The following is an 18585-nucleotide window of genomic DNA, read 5'->3' as shown; positions in this document are numbered from 1 at the left end:
CTCTTCTGTACTCTCTCCAAAGCCTCCACATCCTTCTGGTAGTGTGGCGACCAGAATTGCACGCAATATTCCAAGTATGGCCTAACTAAGGTTCTGTACAGCTGCAGCATGACTTGCCAATTTTTATACTCTATGCCCTGACCGATGAAGGCAAGCATGCCGTATGCCTTCTTGACTACCTTATCCACCTGCGTTGCCACATTCAGTGACGTGGACCTGTACACCCAGATCTCTCTGCCTGTCAATACTCCTAAGGGTTCTGCCATTCACTGTATACTTCCCACCTGTATTAGACCTTCCAAAATGCAATACCTCACATTTGTCCGGATTAAACTCCATTTCCATTTCTCCGCCCAGGCCTCCAACCGATCTATATGCTGCTGTGTCCTCTGACAATCCTCATCACTATCCGCAACTCCACCAACTTTTGTGTCGTCCACAAACTTACTAATCAGACCAGCTACATTTTCCTCCAAATCATTTATATATACTACAAACAGCAAAGGTCCCAGCACTGATCCCTGCGGAACACCACTAGTCACAGCCCTCCTTTCAGAAAAGCACCCTTCCACTGCTACCCTCTGTCTTCTATCCATCTTGCCAGCTCATCTCTGATCCCGTGTGACTTCACCTTTTGTACCAGTCTGCCATGAGGGACCTTGTCAAAGGCTTTACTGAATTCCATGTAGACAACATCCACTGCCCTCCCTTCATCAATCATCTTTGTCACTTCCTCAAAAAAACTCGATCAAGTTAGTGAGACACGACCTCCCCTTCACAAAACCATGCTGCCTCTCGCTAATAGGTTCATTTGTTTCCAAATGGGAGTAAATCCTGTCCCGAAGAATCCTCTCCAATAATTTCCCTACCACTGACGTAAGGCTCACCGGCCTATAATTTCCTGGATTATCCTTGCTGCCCTTCTTAAACAAATGATATGAACAAATATATGATGATAAAAATGACGCTAATTTATGCCAAAAGGAGATAGAACAGTAACATCTCTGGAGAACCAGTTGTGTTCAAACTATTTGTAGTTTATGATTCTAGGTAAATAACATAGCTGAATTACTACAGAAGGGGAGAATGGTCTCAAATATATAAAAGTGTTTCTGATAGGTTTTTTGATAAGTAAGATATCCAGAGTGAAGTCCATTGCAGTTTTACCAATTTGCTAATACTGCATTATAGTTCTCTTTTTATATACTCCAGTCAAGAGTGGACAACTGAAAAATAACTTATGCAAGAAAAGCACCTTTCCTCTGATATATGTGTGTGTGTTATATCACTATAGAAAAAGGTAGTAAAATAATAAATGTTATTATAAAGGACCAAGCATCTTTAAACTTAGACGAGATGATCATTTCCTTTGACTAATTTTATGGAGTTAATTTTACAGCTTCAGTGTACTGGAAATATTCTGCATTTGTTTTTTTTAATCAAAGTTCATGGTTGAAGTGATGACATTGATGAAACTGTTTTCTTTCTAATTTTAAAACATAGGCTTGAATCGTAAGGTACTTTATTCACTTGTGGATTCCGCAGACAATCATTTCTCCATTGATGAGATATCTGGAATCATTAGTCTGGAGAAACCTTTAGATCGGGAACTTCAAGCTTCATACAGTCTTATTGTGAAGGTCACTGATCAAGGCACTCTCAAAAAACTATCATCTGTTTGTACAGTATTGGTTTCTGTGCTTGATATCAATGACAACCCGCCTGTGTTTGAGCACAGAGAGTACCTAGCCACACTTTCTGAGGATATTCCTTTAGGAACTGAGGTTCTTCAGGTATTTGCAGCCAGCAGGGACATTGAGGCCAATGCAGAGATTACATATTCCATCATCAGTGGCAATGAGCATGGAAAGTTCAGCATAGATGCAAATACAGGTATTTTCTTATCTATAATAACTAGCTAAATTTGAAAATAATTTGCTCGGTAATAATACATTGAGTATTGTAGTGCATTCAACAGGATAAAATTTAAAGAAAATTTTCCATAGTTACTGTATCATTGTGATTTTTTTTCTTATTGTCTTTTCTATTAATTTGCCATTTTGTCGTCTTCAGGTGTCATTTTTGTGCTAAAAAGCCTGGACTTTGAAATATCTCATGAATATTACTTGACAGTTGAAGTCACAGATGGTGGAACACCTTCGCTTAATGATGTAGCAACAGTGAATATCAATGTGACAGACATCAATGACAACACTCCTAAATTTAGCCAGAATGTATACATGGCAGTGATAAGTGAAGATGCTCCTCTGGGACAGCTGGTTGTTACAGTATGTTCAACAGTTTACATATTTTCTTCCTCATTTAAGAGTTAAGAATAATAGCATAATGGGAGAAAAAGGAACTAACAAGACAGAACTTATTCTTCAAGAGTTAATAAATGATAATTTGACACTTCTAAACTCCATTCTCTATTACTTTAATTCTCTCAATATAGTATCAATTGTAGTTTGAATGGCCGCAATATTTTTGCCCCTATTTCAAATCTTTACCACTGATCAGCAAGATTTTTCTTGAAATCTTTATTGAATTTATTTGTCACGCTTCACTTTTTTATGTTCTCTGATCCTACCTCCTTAGTATATTTTGAAAATCCTGCGGCGAGTGTCTCACCTCTTGACTCCCCAAAGTCTGTCCACCATCTACAAGGCACATGTCAAGAGTGTGATGGAATACTCCCCGCTAGCCTGGATAGGTGCAGCTCCAATAACACTCGAGAAGCTCGACACCATCCAGGACAAAGTAGCCTGCTTGATTGCACCCCATCTGCAAACATTCACTCCTTCCACCACCGACACACAGTGGCAGCAGTGTGTACCATCTACAAGATGTACTGCAGCAACTCACCAAGGCTCCTTAGACAGCACCCTCTAAACCCACGACCTCTACCACCTAGAAGGACAAGGGGAGCAGATGCATGGAAAGACCACCACCTGCAAGTTCCCCTCCAAGCCACACACCATTCTGACTCGAACCTATATCGCCATTTCTTCACTGTCGCTGGGTTAAAATCCTGGAACTCTCTTCCTAATAGCACTGTGGGTGTACCTACCCCACATTGACTGCAGCAGTTCAAGAACGCATCTCACCACCACCACCTCATGGGAAATTAGGGATGGGCAATAAATGCTGGACTGGCCAGCGAGGTTCACATCCCCATAAACGAATTATTAAAAAGTAATAATCATGTTTTATGAAGAACAAAAAAATTATAGCTATATTAGAAAGAATACAGAGAAGAATGACACAGATAATTCCAGGCCTTAGGACACTAAGTTATAAAGGGAGGCTCGAATGAATACATTTATTTTGTTGGGGAAAAGAGTGAGAGTCAACATGATGTAGGAAAAGTATATGGTTGATATGGAATTAAACAAACTATATAGGCGAGGGAGAAGGACACAGTACAATCATGAACAAGCATTGAGCAAGATGAGATTGGACAAGTAAACTTTTATACTGCTGCATGATAGTGGCTATGTGGAACATATTTCCAGGAAGGGTTGTTTTGGGGTCATTTGGCATCTTTAATAAAGAGTTGGGTCAATAATGATAAATGGAATTGAGGCTTGGAGAAATATCTCACTATTCCACTTAATATTTTTGCAGGTGATCAAGAAGATTGTTAGTTTTTCTCAAAATAGTAGAGTCACAGTTTTTGTAGGAGGGTAATTCATCATAAATTAATCAATCATCCACTCTGGATGGAGCAGTTTTAATAGACTGAATGACTGTTTCTCATTCAGAATTTTCTTATCTTCCTATCAGCACAAGCTTCAATTAAATGTTGCAATTATTTCCCACCTAAACATACAAGTTAATACAATTTGAGAAGTATTTGATTTTTTTTCAGAGGTTTTGCCACTGGCAATTGAATGTGGGCAATAGGGAAGTGTGAAAATGGTCCACACTTTGGAAACAACTTAAACATTGGCACTCTCATTTAAAAAAAAAACACTTTGTCTGGCATAGTGTACCACTTATACTGTGGTAAGGTGTCATAGTCGTATTCCTGCTCCACTGGTGAATGCCGCAGAAGATACTGCAGGCATCCACTCAAAATATGCCAGTGAGCCTGACCCGATGATTTTTGGACAGGGTCAGGATGCATCCATGGGATGACTGACTGTTTTTGTTCTGTCCCTGATCCAGTCCCGTGAGGATGATATCTTTTTTTTTTCTCCAGAGTGTTTCAGCTGTTGCTAGATTCTAGATTGAGTAAAAGACATTAGGAGCAGATTTGGGGAAACAGGTTTGAGGTGCATAATTTGTTGAGTGTTTATTACTTATTTTTCATTTTTATTTAATGAAGTTGTTGAATGTTCAGCTATTTATTTTGAACAATTGGGACAGTCATATCACTGCAAAGTCTTAGTACCTTGGTGTTTAACCACTTTTAATCACATTTTATTTTTAAATATATTTTAAAATAATTTTAATACATTGTCTGTTTAAAGCACAGCTACCTATGAATTCTTCACATGGTAGCCACCAATACTGATGTCAAAAGGATTTTAATATACCCCTTGATTAAGAACACCGTCACTGGAGAAACACCTTGTGTTTTGTGGTACTACGGATTCTGAGTAATCTATGGCAACATATTCAAAACTAATATTTTTTCTATTTTTCTCTGTAACCAATGTAATAGCAGGGCAACTATATGATATTGAACAAATTCACATTTCTTGCCTATCTGTCATGATACACCCGCGCACACAGACGCGCGCACACACACACACCCGCACGCAGACAGACACGCACACAGACACACAGAGAGACAGACACACACGCACACACAGGCACACATCTCAGAAAGCCTTTCCTCCCCACCTGTTCAGCCTCAGTTGAATGCTTAGCAGCAGGGAGGAAAGGAAAAAAGGGGGTTAAGAGGGGACAAAATGACAGTCAAAGAAAAGGGTTATTAGGAAGCTTATGAAAGCACGTGGAAATGTGATATGGTAAGAGTGGAAGGTGTCAACGGGGATCTTTCAATTCTCTGGGCCTAGGGTGCCTAAGAACATAGAAATAGGAACAGAAGTCGAGCGTGTTCCACCATGCAATAAGATCACCGCTTAACTTCCGGGTTAACTCCGGTTTGCTGCAATATTCCCATAGCCTTTGATTCCCTTAGTGCCCAAAAATCTGTTGATCTCCATCTTGGATAGAGCATCCACAGTCCACCTGGATAGATAATTCCAAAGATTCACAACCCTCTGAATGAAAAAATTTCTCCTCAGTTCCAAATGGCAGGCCCCTTATTTTTAGACTATTGACTCCTAGTTTTAGACTCTCCAGCCATGGGAACAGCCTCTCAGCATCTACCTTGTCATGCTTCTAAGAATTTTAAACAAAAACAGAAAATGCTGGAAATACTCAGCAGGTCAGGCAGCATCTGTGGAGAAAGAAACAGAATTAATGTTTCAGGTCTGTGTGACCTTTCATCAGAACAGGCAAAGGTTAGAAATGTAATAGGTTTTGAGCCAGTGAAAGGGGAGCGGAGGTGAGAAGAACAAAGGAGAGGTCTGTGATAGGGTGGAGGGCAGGAAAGATTAAACAATAACAGGGGTTGGATTTTTACCAGCGCCCGATGTCGGGGGTCTGGGGGGTGGGGGGGCACCCAGAAAATACTTCTGGGTATTTCACCACGGGCCTCGACACCAGAAAGGGCCCACCCCATATTACATACAGCGGCATGGCCTCGTGGCGGCCCATCCGGTGACGGAAACTTCATTTAAATATTTAAATTAATGTTAATTAATGAATAAATAATCAATATTCTGGCCAATTGCCGGAACTCCCATGCCTTTGGATTTCCGTTTAAAGTCTTCATTCATTGATGGGGTGGGAGAGGGGCTTGAATAATTTATTAAATTTTGCACATTACATTTTTATTGCCTGTTTCCTTAAAAGTGTAAATTATATATAAGGGCTTGAAGCCCTTTAAAAATGGCACCTGCACAGTGGGGCAGGATGCCATTGCCAAGGATGGAGTGCCCGCCCCCTCCGCGTCATCGTGCGGGGGGTTGTGCGATTCATGCCGTCCATTTAAATGAGATTGCGGCGGCTCTGTTTTTGAGCTGGAAAATTTCAGCCCAAGGTTTCATGGTACAAGGCCAAGGGGAGTAGTAATGGGACAAGTAAAGATGTGTCTGGATGAGGTGTTAATGGCAGGATAGCAACCGTCCAAATACAAAGTAAAGGGATTAAGAAAGAAACAAGAAGGGGAGAAAACGAACCAGCAAAAAAAAGGGTAAAGAAAAAAATGGGGCCAGAGATTTTGAACTCAAATTGTTGAATTCAATGTTGAGTGTGGAAGGCTGTAGAGTGCCCAGTCGAAAGATCAGCTGCAGTTCCTCGAACACTTGCGTTGAGCTTCATTAGAACACTGTAGCAGGGCAAGGACAAAAAGATCCGAGTGGAAGCAAGGTGAAGAATTGAAATGACAAGTGACAGGAAGCTCGGTGTCACACTTGCAGACTGAACGGAGGCATTCCACAAAGCTGTCACCCAGTCTGCGTTTGGTCTCCCCAGTGTAGAGGAGACCGCATTGTGAGCAGTGAATACAGTATGCTAAATTGAAAGAAATGCAAGTAAATAGTGTTTGGGTCCTGGATGGTGTTGTTGCTCTTGCGCTTGCATGGAAAGGTGCAGTAGAAAAGAGAGGAGGAGTTGGGGTGACTGAGGAGTGGACAAGGGTGTCCTGAGGACCCCTCTGCAGACTACACATTAGTGGGAGGTCTCTTTATATTTTGCAAGAGCAATCAGGTTTGTTTTTAAACATGTAAAAAATGGATTTGAGAGCACAGTGCATTCTCACAGATCAATACAGGTGAAATTGCTCACGGGTACTTTTAACAAGTGTGTTAGCGTGTTTATGAAATTCCATTTTCCAATATTTTATTGCATTCTAAATGGAATGATAGATTAGATTAGAGATACAGCACTGAAACAGGCCCTTCGGCCCACCGAGTCTGTGCCGACCATCAACCACCCATTTATACTAATCCGACACTAATCCCATATTCCTACCAAACATCCCCACCTGTCCCTATATTTCCCTACCACCTACCTATACTAGTGACAATTTATAATGGCCAGTTTACCTACCAACCTGCAAGTCTTTTGGCTTGTGGGAGGAAACCGGAGCACCCGGAGAAAACCCACGCAGACACAGGGAGAACTTGCAAACTCCACACAGGCAGTACCCAGAATCGAACCCGGGTCCCTGGAGCTGTGAGGCTGCAGTGCTAACCACTGTGCCGCCTTAAAAAGGAAGTATGAACAAGAATTCATTGCTAAAATGCCTATGAGTTTATTACAAACACCAATTGAAAGCCAGTTTACTTAATTTCACCCACTCTACAAATCTGAAAACAAACAAAATAAAGTTTTTGTAACCCTTCTAGTGTGGATTTTAATGTATTTTTGTTTGAACTGAAGTGTCAAATAATTTTCTGATTTATTTGATGAATGAATGCCAAAAATTGGATCAAATATAATGAAGAATGTCTGGTACATATCAAAAATGGAACCTTCAAATGGAGGCCTTAAGGTGCTGGCCCTATTTAATTTATAATGAAACATTGTAATTTATTTTGCTTATGTAGTATATGTGCCTGGAACTAAACTTTATTAACACATGTGAACACTGATCATGTTTTCAATGGAGGTTATTTCCCAAGAGGACCTAAGTTAAATTATATTAGTACTGAGTCTCTGTGCACTGTGAGGTGTTAAGAATATGTTAAAAGTTTTAGAAAAATGTGGTCCTAATGGTTTTACCATTTTTTTCAGGTCATGGCTGATGATTCAGACGGTCCATCCAACAACCAGATCCACTATTCTATTATTCATGGTAATCAAGGAAACCCATTTATCATTGACATTACCAAAGGGGAAATAAAAGTGGCACAACATTTGGACAGAGAAAAAGTGAGTGCATTAGAAGTATACCCACTACATAAGTAAACCTTACATTGATTATAATTAGTAGTACCATTGTTAAAAAATAAATCTGTTTAATGTGTTTAAAGTTATAAACAATACGTAATAAGTTTTCTTGAAAGAAAGTATATGATCAGGTCCTATTAGAAACAAAGATATCTCCTGAGTTTTGAATGTGACAGAGTTGATTTTTTTCAATCTATATCCTTGTTGTATGAAGATATATCCCTTATACATAGATGCAGCTTGTTTTTGATCATTTTTCTCTTCTTTTGTAGATATCTGGCTATACCCTGACAGTGCAAGCTTCAGACAATGGTGTTCCACCTCGGTTCAATACTACTACAGTTAATATTGATGTGGCAGATGTCAATGATAATCCTCCCATGTTCTCACAGGAAAGCTTTAGTGTTATCATTCAGGTAAGAGTGGTCAAGGATGTCAGTGAGATTCAGTAACATACTGATTCTGAATGTTTTTATAAACTACACTTGCTAAGCTGGAGCAATAATTGCTGGATCCTAAGTCAAAACTTCTTTTGGATTTTTGAGTTAGTGAGTTTTGGAACTCAGACTTTTGTATTTGCCGCTTTAAGTTGATGCGTTTTTATCTACATTTTTCATGAAAAACAACAAGAGATCAGCACAATATCAGGAAGCAGGACGCTGAATCATAGAACTATACAAATTCATTAGGGTCCCATGCAGCACGCTAGGAAATGATTCATCAATTCAGTGTAACATGTCTAGAATTTCTCTGTCACTATATTTTTATGGCCTGAAGATTTCTTCCTTCGAGACTGCATACGTGTCTCCTAGTCAGGAGGAAGGGATTATTGCAAAGGTCTAAACTTTCATTGGCTGATACAAGTCAAAACCTCCAATTTACTTGTGATTTAAATTGTTAGTTCTAGTATTGCTATTCCTACTGATACAGTTATAATAGTCTCTGCTCTGTAAACAGTTCAGTCTTGGCATATTTTATGTCAGTGGGTAAGTCCTGTGTCCACAGTAGGGATCTACCAGAGCAGTTTTCCATAGCTTCAAAAATTGTCCCTTTGATCAACCCGGGTGCAGCTCAATTTAAAAGAACTGAGATAGATTATGTCATGCTAGGAGATTGAGTGTGTGGACAGTATTCCATCTAACAGACCCACTAAGAACTGATAATATTCAGAAGGAAACAATGTAGCAATCAGTCCCTTGATTCAAAGTTATAATCTGTTACCTGAGGATTGAATGCTCAATGACATGAGCTTGAGTCTGTGTACTTTTATTTTTGAACACATTTTGAATTCTGGTTTGAGTAGGGAAATAAAATGAAGCTCCATTCCTTTGTCAATAATTCCATCTTTCTCCTCAGTCACACACTCAGGCTGAACAGACCTTTCATAATCTTGGTGTTCTATTCAACCCCCCAAGTTGTAGCTCCTATCTTGTCTATTATCAAGACTGCTTATGTCTACCTCCAGAACAATGCCTGCATCCACCCTTCCTCAGTTCCTTAGATGCTGAAACCTTTGGCTTTGCTACCTCTGTGTGCAACTATTCCAACACTCTCCTTGCTGGTCTCCCATCCTCAATAACACCAGCTTGTCCAAAACTAAGTCACATGTATCCTGTCCCATACTAAGTGCTGCTACATATCATCCTCATCCTTGCTGCCCTAAACTGGCTCTCTGTTTCCCAATGCGCTCTTTTCAGAATTCTTATCCTTGTCTATAAATTCCTTAATGCTCCTTGCACTACCCTATCTCTGCAATCTCCTCCAACCCCTCTCAAACTCGGGGGAATTATATGCCCACCCCCACAGTGAGTTTGGAGGCAGGGAGAGCATATAATTGGGTGGGATGGTGACGGGTGAAGACCCATGGACAGCCTTCCTGCCTCGCCACCAATTGAGGCGCTTAAGTGGGCAATTAAGGGCTTCATCCTGCTGCTGCCGATATTAGCCTAGCAGCGGGCGGGCCTGTTGCTACACAGGGAGCACAGCAAGCAAACCCATGTCTGTTACTTGCCAGCTTCTTGGGGGTGAGGCCCTCGTTAGAAGGTGCTTGGTGCATGATCAAGGGACCAGACGTTGGGAAGAAGGGTGTCTCACTGAGAGCCCTGCCCTTGCTGCCGCACCACCCTCCCTCTCCCCCCACTGGCCTCTGATAGGCCGGCAGCTGTCAGCAGGCGGGACATCCGTCACCGGGGTCCTTAATCTCGGGGAAGGCCTACTGCTGTCTGTTTAAGTGCCCAGAGGCACTTCCCCAGAGGAGGCGACACCAGGCTCTGCCTGTACTTCAATCAGTAGCCAAGATCGCTGTCATCCACGTAAAATTTCTCCGTGTTGCCTTGACCTTCAGTGCATCCCACTTTCCCTTTCAACCTGCCATTGGTGACAGAGCCATCAGATGTCATCATCCGACTCCTTAAAATCCCTCTCTAAATCTCTACGACTACTTACTTCTGTCCCCAGCTTCAAAAATTTCCTGCAGCCCATTTCTTTGACCAAGTTTTAGGTCACTCCTCCAAATCTCTGCTTGCTGTGTCTATTTTCCTTACTCCTATTTATGAAGCACTTTGGGTGTATCTTTACATTAAGGCATTGGATAAATGCGCGTTATCGTTGGTCCTGTAATCAATTTACCTGCTCTCTCAGGAGACTTATGGTGACCCAGATACATGTAAAATAAATAAGCTAAGTAACTAAGACTGTGTGATATAGAGAAATCACAGCCTCTCAAGTATAAATTATATCCATTTTGTAGGAAAACAAGCCTGTTGGATCCAGTGTACTACAGCTCCAAGTGATAGACAGGGATTCCTCACACAATGGCCCACCATTCACTTTCACAATCATCAGTGGAAATGAAGAGAACGAATTTCAGATAAATCCACAAGGTCTACTCATATCATCATCTCATCTCAGCCACAAGGTCAAAGATATGTATCTACTGCAAGTACAGGTAAAAGCAGTATCTAATCTAGTGCTTTACTATGAGTCCAAAGTGTTCCGTTTTGTGACCGGATATCTGTATTACATTGTGCATTGTATAAGTCTTTTTACTGTTGCACATGAAACCGAATGCATCTGATGTGATTGTAAGGGTAAATTTTGCAAGTTAGAGCTCCTGCCTCAAAGTTTAACGTGAGGGATTACACATCAGGAATTTGGGCACTTTGGTCAGGGTGTCCAATTGGTGGGCCATATAATTTTCCCTCTGTTCATTTTAATGGGCAGTACATCATGCAAGTGGAGTCCTGGGTATACTGACCCCTGCCCTGAATTCCCAGTATTCACTCCTGTCACAACAAGCTGTGTGCTGAGAGAGCTAATAATTAAAATTTACCCCATATTGTCAAATGAATCGATCAATTGACAAAGTCAAATTGCAACTAAGCCATATAGATCTGATTTCTAGTCTATGGTATGTTAGATAATCTCAGCCTGTACAGTCAGCTGATGGGTTCTCCCCCATCCCATGATTGCTAATCAGTGACTCTAGCTGGAAAGTGCATTTCCTCTTCATCTCAATTCCACCCCCCCCCCGCCCCCTGCAGCTCCCCAATAGTAAAATAGCCTGCCAGCACTCACTGTGTAGGGTTGAGTTGCCACTTAAACAAGGTATTTGAGGCTGCCCACAACTCATGGATCTTTGGAACCATTCTGCAACAGGAGTCACCACTATCAGAAGAGATGAAGAAATATTGCAAAAAAAAAAAACGGATTGTCCATGTTAGGACAAGATTTGAGGAATGCTTCACATTATGAAAAGCACTTGTCCTTGCCAGAAGTTGAAAAAATTGAAATGGACATTGTTTGATTTTTTTGGCTTCAGGCATCCTCAGCACCTTCCAAACAATTAATAAAATTGGTAGTGTATGTTGTTGCATAATGGAACAGTTCAATTATGTTAAAACCCCAAATGTCGTAATTTACCCGCACTACATAGCATTAGTGCTTTGGAATGCTTTATAAATAAAATAGAAATTTTTATTCAGTACCAATAATTCAACCATCTTATCTGGAGTGCCTAACTGAATAGATGTTCAATAAAAAGAAATTTAAATTCAAGGGGAACTTTTTTTTTATAAGGTTAAATAGAAGAAATGATGATCATGGCTTTCAACTGCTGGTCATCCTGTTAATGAGGTGTACAGTAGTTGAAAATGTCAGGAAAGTAGTGGCCACTCCTTAATTACCCCAGAGCCCATCTGATACATTTTTCAGAGAGGCCTGTAAATGGGTGGCTAGCACTTTCGCCTGAAACAGATGGTTAGATGCACAATTTGAGATCCTACGCCAGTTGTAGGGGTCTATTTGCAATTGCAAGTACAAGTGAATGGAGAGGGCACTGCACACACACTACACATTTGCACCAGGCCTAACCAGTAGTCATTAAAGGGATAATTAAAGCTGCTTCATAAATGGCCTGGAAATATTTCTGGGGAGAATTTATATGGAGCTAGGAGCATAAATGCTCATCTTTAGTCCACACAAATACTGTGGCCAGTGGCTGGGTAGAGCACTCCTCCCCCACAGAGTGACTTTCCACCGCCTCTCCTCTTTACTGCCAACTTCTGGCTTGATTTGCACATGGAGCTGCTGGATTTCCATCCCCTGGGTTTTGCTAATAGCCCAGGAGCTTTCCTCGAGTGCTGGGCAGTGCTTCTATTCAAGTCTGAACCTGAAAATGGTTCAAGGCTTGACCATTGATTTTGCACCTGTTTTAGGTGAGAGATGAAAAACATCCTCTTGAGTATCAAATCCAATGTAATTCCTGGATAGAGATTTTTTTTTTAAACTTTAGTAACCTTGGTAATTGTAGCTACAGACATTCCTATGGGAGCCCTCTGTTCTTCCCAATTTAAGGAAGCTGACATATGGGAATGATGCAAGTTCAGAAGCTTACCTTGCAACCTGCCCCCTCTATTAGTGGCAATGTGATTGATTTATTCATGGTCTGTTTACAGTCTATTGTGAAACTAAAACAGAAAATGTTCTGTGAACATGCTGTAAACATACCTATCGTATTGCCATCAATAACTTGAAGCAGATGGGACTCGTGGGAATCTATTTGTGCTGTCACTGAAGCAGCTTTGCTTCTGTAAAGTCAATGAATGCAGGGCTTTTTGACAGAATCTGTAACTATGACCATTGAGACAAAATAGTGCAGATAAACTAGCTCCCAAGAATGATGTAGAATGAGTAGATATCATCCTTGTATTCCCCCTTATACCTTGAGGAAGAAAGTTAATCAGTTACTGTTTCTGGAAAAAATGTGAAACTTTACGAGTGCCTCTTTGGACTGCATTGTTTCTGAAGGAGTTTGAAGATGGATACTGAAATGCTGTGCTTCAAGAAAGTCATTTTAAAACCACATTCTGCATTATCTGAGATGTAGTTATGTGAAGAATATAATGAATATGAGTTGCAAGTAAATGCATTTTTTTTTTAAAGTGGAAAATTCTAATGTCAATTGTTTTTTTTAAGGTAACCGATAGTGGGCGACCTCCATTAACCTCATCAACGTTCATAAAGCTTAAAATTATTGAAGAAAGTATTTATCCCCCAGCTATTCTTCCCCTGGAAATCCACATAACTACTGTTGGAGATGAGTATGCAGGTGGTGTTATTGGAAAGATTCATGCAACAGATCAGGACATTTATGATACTCTCACGTATAATCTTGCATCAAACATGGGAAACTCATTTGCAGTTTCCAGCACTGATGGCAAAATGATCGCACATAAGCTTTTGGATGTTGGACAATATGTTCTGAATGTCACTGTAACTGATGGTCGCTTCACAACAGCTGCTGATGTATCTGTGCATGTTAAACAAGTAACTGAAACACAAGTTAACCACTCTATTGCCATTCAGTTTGCAAACATTACACCCGAAGAGTTTATAGGGGACTATTGGCGAAACTTCCAAAGAGCATTACGTAATATTCTTGGCGTTAGAAGGCACGATATTCATGTTATTAGTCTGCAACCTTCTGAACCACCTTCAAATTTGGATGTCCTCCTTACAGTCGATAAAGCAAGCAGTTCATTCCACCTGCCTGAAATCCTTTTCCACAAGCTGAATACCTCGGTGTTAGGCATCGAAGAAATGATGGGTGTCCGAATACTGAAAGTCATTCACAAACTGTGTGCTGGCCTGGACTGCCCTATGAAATATTGTGAAGAGAAGATTACTATAGACACAAATGCCATGTCAACACACAGCACTGCTAGACTAAGCTTTGTAACCCCACGGCACTACAGAATAGCTTCCTGTCTTTGTAAAGGTAAGGAAGCATATTATAAAAATGTGTGACGAGGCCAACAAATACAGTACATACATATGAACATATGAATTAGGAGCAGGAGTATGCCATTCGACCTCTCGAGTCTGCTCCACCATTTGATACCATCATGGCTGATCTGAACATGTCCTCAACTCCACTTTCCTGTCTGCCCCCCATGACACTTGACTCCCTTATCTATCAAGAATCTATCTAACTCAGCCTTGAATATATTCAATGACCCAGCCTCTACTGCTCTTTGAGGAAGTGAATTCCACAGACTAACGATCTTCTGAGAGAAATGGAAATTCTCCCCATCTCCGTCTTAAGTGGGAGAACCCTTATTTTTAAGCTGTGTCCCCTAGTTCTAGTCTCACCCATAAATGGAAAAATCTTTTCAGCATCCACCCTGTCAAGTCCCCTCAGCATCCTATATGCTTCAAAAAGATCACCTCTCATTCTTTGAAACTTCAATGGGTATAGGCCCAACCTGTTCAACCTTGTCTCATAAGATAACCCCTTAATCCAGGAGTCAGTCGAGTGAACCTTCCTTCAACTGTTTCTAATGGAATTTTATCCTTTCTTCAGTAAGCAGACCAAAAGTGTACACAGTACGCCAGACATGGTCTCATTAAGGCCCTGTACAGCTGTAGCAACACTAATTTTATATTCCCCTTGCAATAAATGGCAACATTTCATTTGCCTTCCTAATCACTGGCTGTACCTGCATAATAACTTTTTGTGATTCATGTACCAGTACACCCAGATCCCTCTGTACTGCAGAGTTCTGCAGTGTCTCTCCATTTAAGTAGTACAGAAATGTTTGTGTTCTGATTTGCATTTGGCAAGCATCTTCAACATGTTAAATATATTACTTTCTGGTAATATACAATTCTTTTTCATAAAACTAATACTTAGAGCTATTCTGAAAAGTTGTTCAGCAAGTTGCGCTAAATGTCATAAATAATCACTCCTGTTACAACACAGTTTTTGGAAATTAAGTGGCGCAGTGGTTAGCACCGCAGCCTCACAGCTCCAGTGACCGGGGTTCAATTCTGGGTACTGCCTGTGTGGAGTTTGCAAGTTCTCCGTGTCTCCCTGCATGGGTTTCCTCCGGGTGCTCCGGTTTCCTCCCACAAGCCAAAGACTTGCAGGTTGATAGGTAAATTGGCCATTAGCAATTGCCCCTAGTATAGGTAGGTGGTAGGGAAATATAGACAGGTGGGGATGTGGTAGGAATATGGGATTAGTGTAGGATTAGTATAAATGGGTGGTTGATGGTCGGCACAGACTCGGTGGGCCGAAGGGCCTGTTTCAGTGCTGTATATCTAATCTAATCTAAAGACAGGAGTGTTTTTATATCAATTTTATGGTATACCTGATTCATCTTTTTAACAAGGTTTTGTCATGTTATCTGAGCAGCTCACAAAAGAACATAATAAATGCATTTGAAGGGGGAAAAAAATATTTTTTAAAGTGGAGAAGTTTTGCAATCATTGTTGAACTGTGTCCAATTGTTTCAATATATTGAATCTATGGTAGTTATTGAAATGTTGATGTATCAATGATGCTGTCAAAAATGCTTTTTTCACTTTGTGTTTTATATTGAATTATTATTTTTAATTGTTTCTAGGCAGTAAATGCCATATGGTACATAAACTCTGTGAAGGTAATCTTTGTTCTCCTGGTACTGAATGCGTACCTGATGCAAAGAAAGGAAGATATAATTGTTTATGCAAAAATGCCAAGCACGGTCAATGCTCTGGTAAGGATTTTCCATATAAGCAAGTTAAAATTAAAAACCAGGTTCATTTGTCAAATTTTCATTTAGTGCTTGCCATATTTATTTGATGGCTTTCTTTTTTAGTGACTGGGACTATGTTTTACATCTTTGCCTTGCATTTTCAGGTGGCGCTTCTCTGTCATTCAATGGTAATAGTTACGTAAAATACCGCCTCATGGAGAATGAAAACAAAGAAGAAATGAAACTGTCTCTACGCTTACGGACTTATCATCCACATGCAGTTGTTATGTATGCTAGAGGAACAGACTACAGCATTCTAGAGGTATGTGCTTCTCAAGTAATATGGGGCAAAAATTACTGAGTTCTATTCTTAGGATTTGATTAATTCACTTGTAAAATTCCAATTTGTGCTATTTTAACAAGTTTTAACCAATTTACTTGGAATAACTTCTTATTGTTAAATCAGAAGAATTTTAAATGAACATCTTAACTAAATTAGTGCTAAGTAATGTATTATTTTTTGCCCCAAAAAAGAAACTTGCGCGGTTCATGTTTATAAAGTGAACCATTATATTGCATTACTGAAAGTCACAGGTCTCTGTTACTATTCTTGGTATATGTGTTGTATCAAATATTCTAAACTACTCAAATTTGATCAGGAGAAGCAACATTCATTTATACAGTTGGGCTAACGGAATATATTGGGTCAATATATAATGGAAAATACCTTGGGTCATTAAGGGTTAATTTATATTTACGTTTATGACAGTTGTAGCTGGATTATTTTTAATTTTAAAAATGACTGCCATGCTATAGGTTAAGATCTTAGAAAAAGAATTATTTGGATTAGTGGCAGTTAGTACAAACTTAAAGTATATTATCATCCATCTAAATCCATCAATGTTTCAGTTTTATGTAACCAGGAAAAATAAATGATAAATGTTCATACTGCTGTTTTGCAGATTAACAATGGAAGACTGCAGTACAAATTTGACTGTGGCAGTGGTCCAGGGACTGTTTCTGTACAGAGCTTTCAAATCAATGATGGCAAATGGCATTCTGTTTCACTGGAGGTTGATGGCAATTACGCGAGACTGGTTCTAGACAAGATCCACACAGCAGCTGGTACAGCTCCAGGCACTCTGAGGACACTAAACTTAGACAATTTTTTGTACTTTGGTGGCCATGTCCGACAGCAACGCACAAAGCATGGTAGAAGCCCACAGGTCAGCAATGGCTTTAGAGGGTGTCTGGAGTCTGTTACGCTAAATGGGCAAGAACTGCCTTTGAACAGTAAGCCAAGGGTCTATGCAGTCATCGAAGAATCAGTTGAAATGTCTGCTGGATGTTCTCTGGTGCTTGCCGAAGGCTGCTTGAGCAGTCCATGCTTGAACAGTGGCACGTGCACTTCACTACCCAATGGAGGTGAGTTGATCACTTGCAAATATAAAAATACTTATGATGATCAGTGAGGTGCATAATGTTTTAAACAGGATATTTAGAAGCTCCTTTAATCTTTATTGTATGTGAATATATTGCTGTAGTTACTGATGGTTAATTGAGTCAAGATAAACCATGCAGAAACTCAGTATGAATAGAAGCTGTATTACTTGTCCTGACCTGTAACAAAATGTTTGATAATTTAAGGGCATTAGAAAGCTTGGAATAAGAAACAGTCCATCAAGTCTGCTTATTCAGTGGATGAAATATTTAGCAGCCTGAGACAAAAAAAATTCATGAGTCCCGGGCAAAACTTTTCAATGTTCCTGGTTTCAATTCAAACCTTCTGTTCCCAAGCAGCATATCTGCTCATGATGTTCTGTGGAGCATTCTGTCATCTCCATTTATACCTAGTCTATAAAACTATGAAATCTCATGTTACGACCAGGTCAGTAAAGTGTCTAGGGGTCTTTTACTGTCTTCACCTGGTCTTATTGTAACAGGGTTTAATTTTTAAGCACAGTGTTTTGAGCTCCCCCTTGGTGAATCCTGTTCACCGCTTTCCAATTATAAGGCAAAGAAATGAGCACAAATAGGATTCCTTAGGTTTAAAGTAGAAAAGTGTAATTTATTTAAACTTAAACTAAATATACGCCGTGCCCACGCTAGCATGCATACGCGATGCGCACATGCAAATAGAGGCAGAAAAGAGCAGAGAAGATAAGTAGAACAGTTTGAGGCAATATCTTGTTACTATGTTTCCAGCTTGCTGTAGTCTTGATTGAAGATATGGTCTTGCTTTTCATTGGGGCCCAATATTCATCTTAAACCTTGTTCACTGCAGGAGACTTTTCTCTCTTGGGGTTCATATGTCTTCAGTGGTTTCTGAAGCTGGTGAGAATGAGATGAGAGCAGACAGGAGAGAGGTCTTTTCCAGTCCAGGAGCAAACAGCTTTTCTGAGTTCAAAATCCCTGTTGGAAGTTCAAATTCAATAAAACTCCAACGGTCAGCCAGTCATGTGACTAAACTGGTCCGACCACATCTGTTTGTGTATTCGGCCATTTTAGGAGTTAACCTGGAATGCTGGCCTTTCCACCTTCAATGTCTGGTAATCAAAAGCCCATTGTGAATTAAATTGGAGCAGGGAATGGCTCC

At 40.1% G+C, this 18585-nt stretch overlaps 1 protein-coding gene across 6 annotated transcripts in view; it reads left to right on the top strand.

Annotated features, from left to right (window-relative positions):
- The window catches only part of fat1a (FAT atypical cadherin 1a), a 270014-nt gene that overhangs the window by 232449 nt on the left and 18980 nt on the right, over positions 1–18585 (top strand). For all 6 annotated transcript variants that reach the window (XM_068034441.1, XM_068034442.1, XM_068034446.1 and 3 more), the window contains exons 14-22: positions 1504–1893; positions 2074–2288; positions 7816–7953; positions 8244–8387; positions 10721–10918; positions 13447–14248; positions 15879–16010; positions 16154–16311; positions 16952–17414. In XM_068034441.1, coding sequence (XP_067890542.1) covers positions 1504–1893; positions 2074–2288; positions 7816–7953; positions 8244–8387; positions 10721–10918; positions 13447–14248; positions 15879–16010; positions 16154–16311; positions 16952–17414 — 2640 coding nt within the window. The remainder of the gene's footprint in view (positions 1–1503; positions 1894–2073; positions 2289–7815; positions 7954–8243; positions 8388–10720; positions 10919–13446; positions 14249–15878; positions 16011–16153; positions 16312–16951; positions 17415–18585) is intronic.

The sequence above is a fragment of the Heterodontus francisci genome, chromosome 1 (genome assembly GCF_036365525.1).
Source record: "Heterodontus francisci isolate sHetFra1 chromosome 1, sHetFra1.hap1, whole genome shotgun sequence".
Classification (NCBI taxonomy): Eukaryota; Metazoa; Chordata; class Chondrichthyes; order Heterodontiformes; family Heterodontidae; genus Heterodontus; species Heterodontus francisci.
This window is presented reverse-complemented; position numbering and strand designations above follow the sequence as displayed.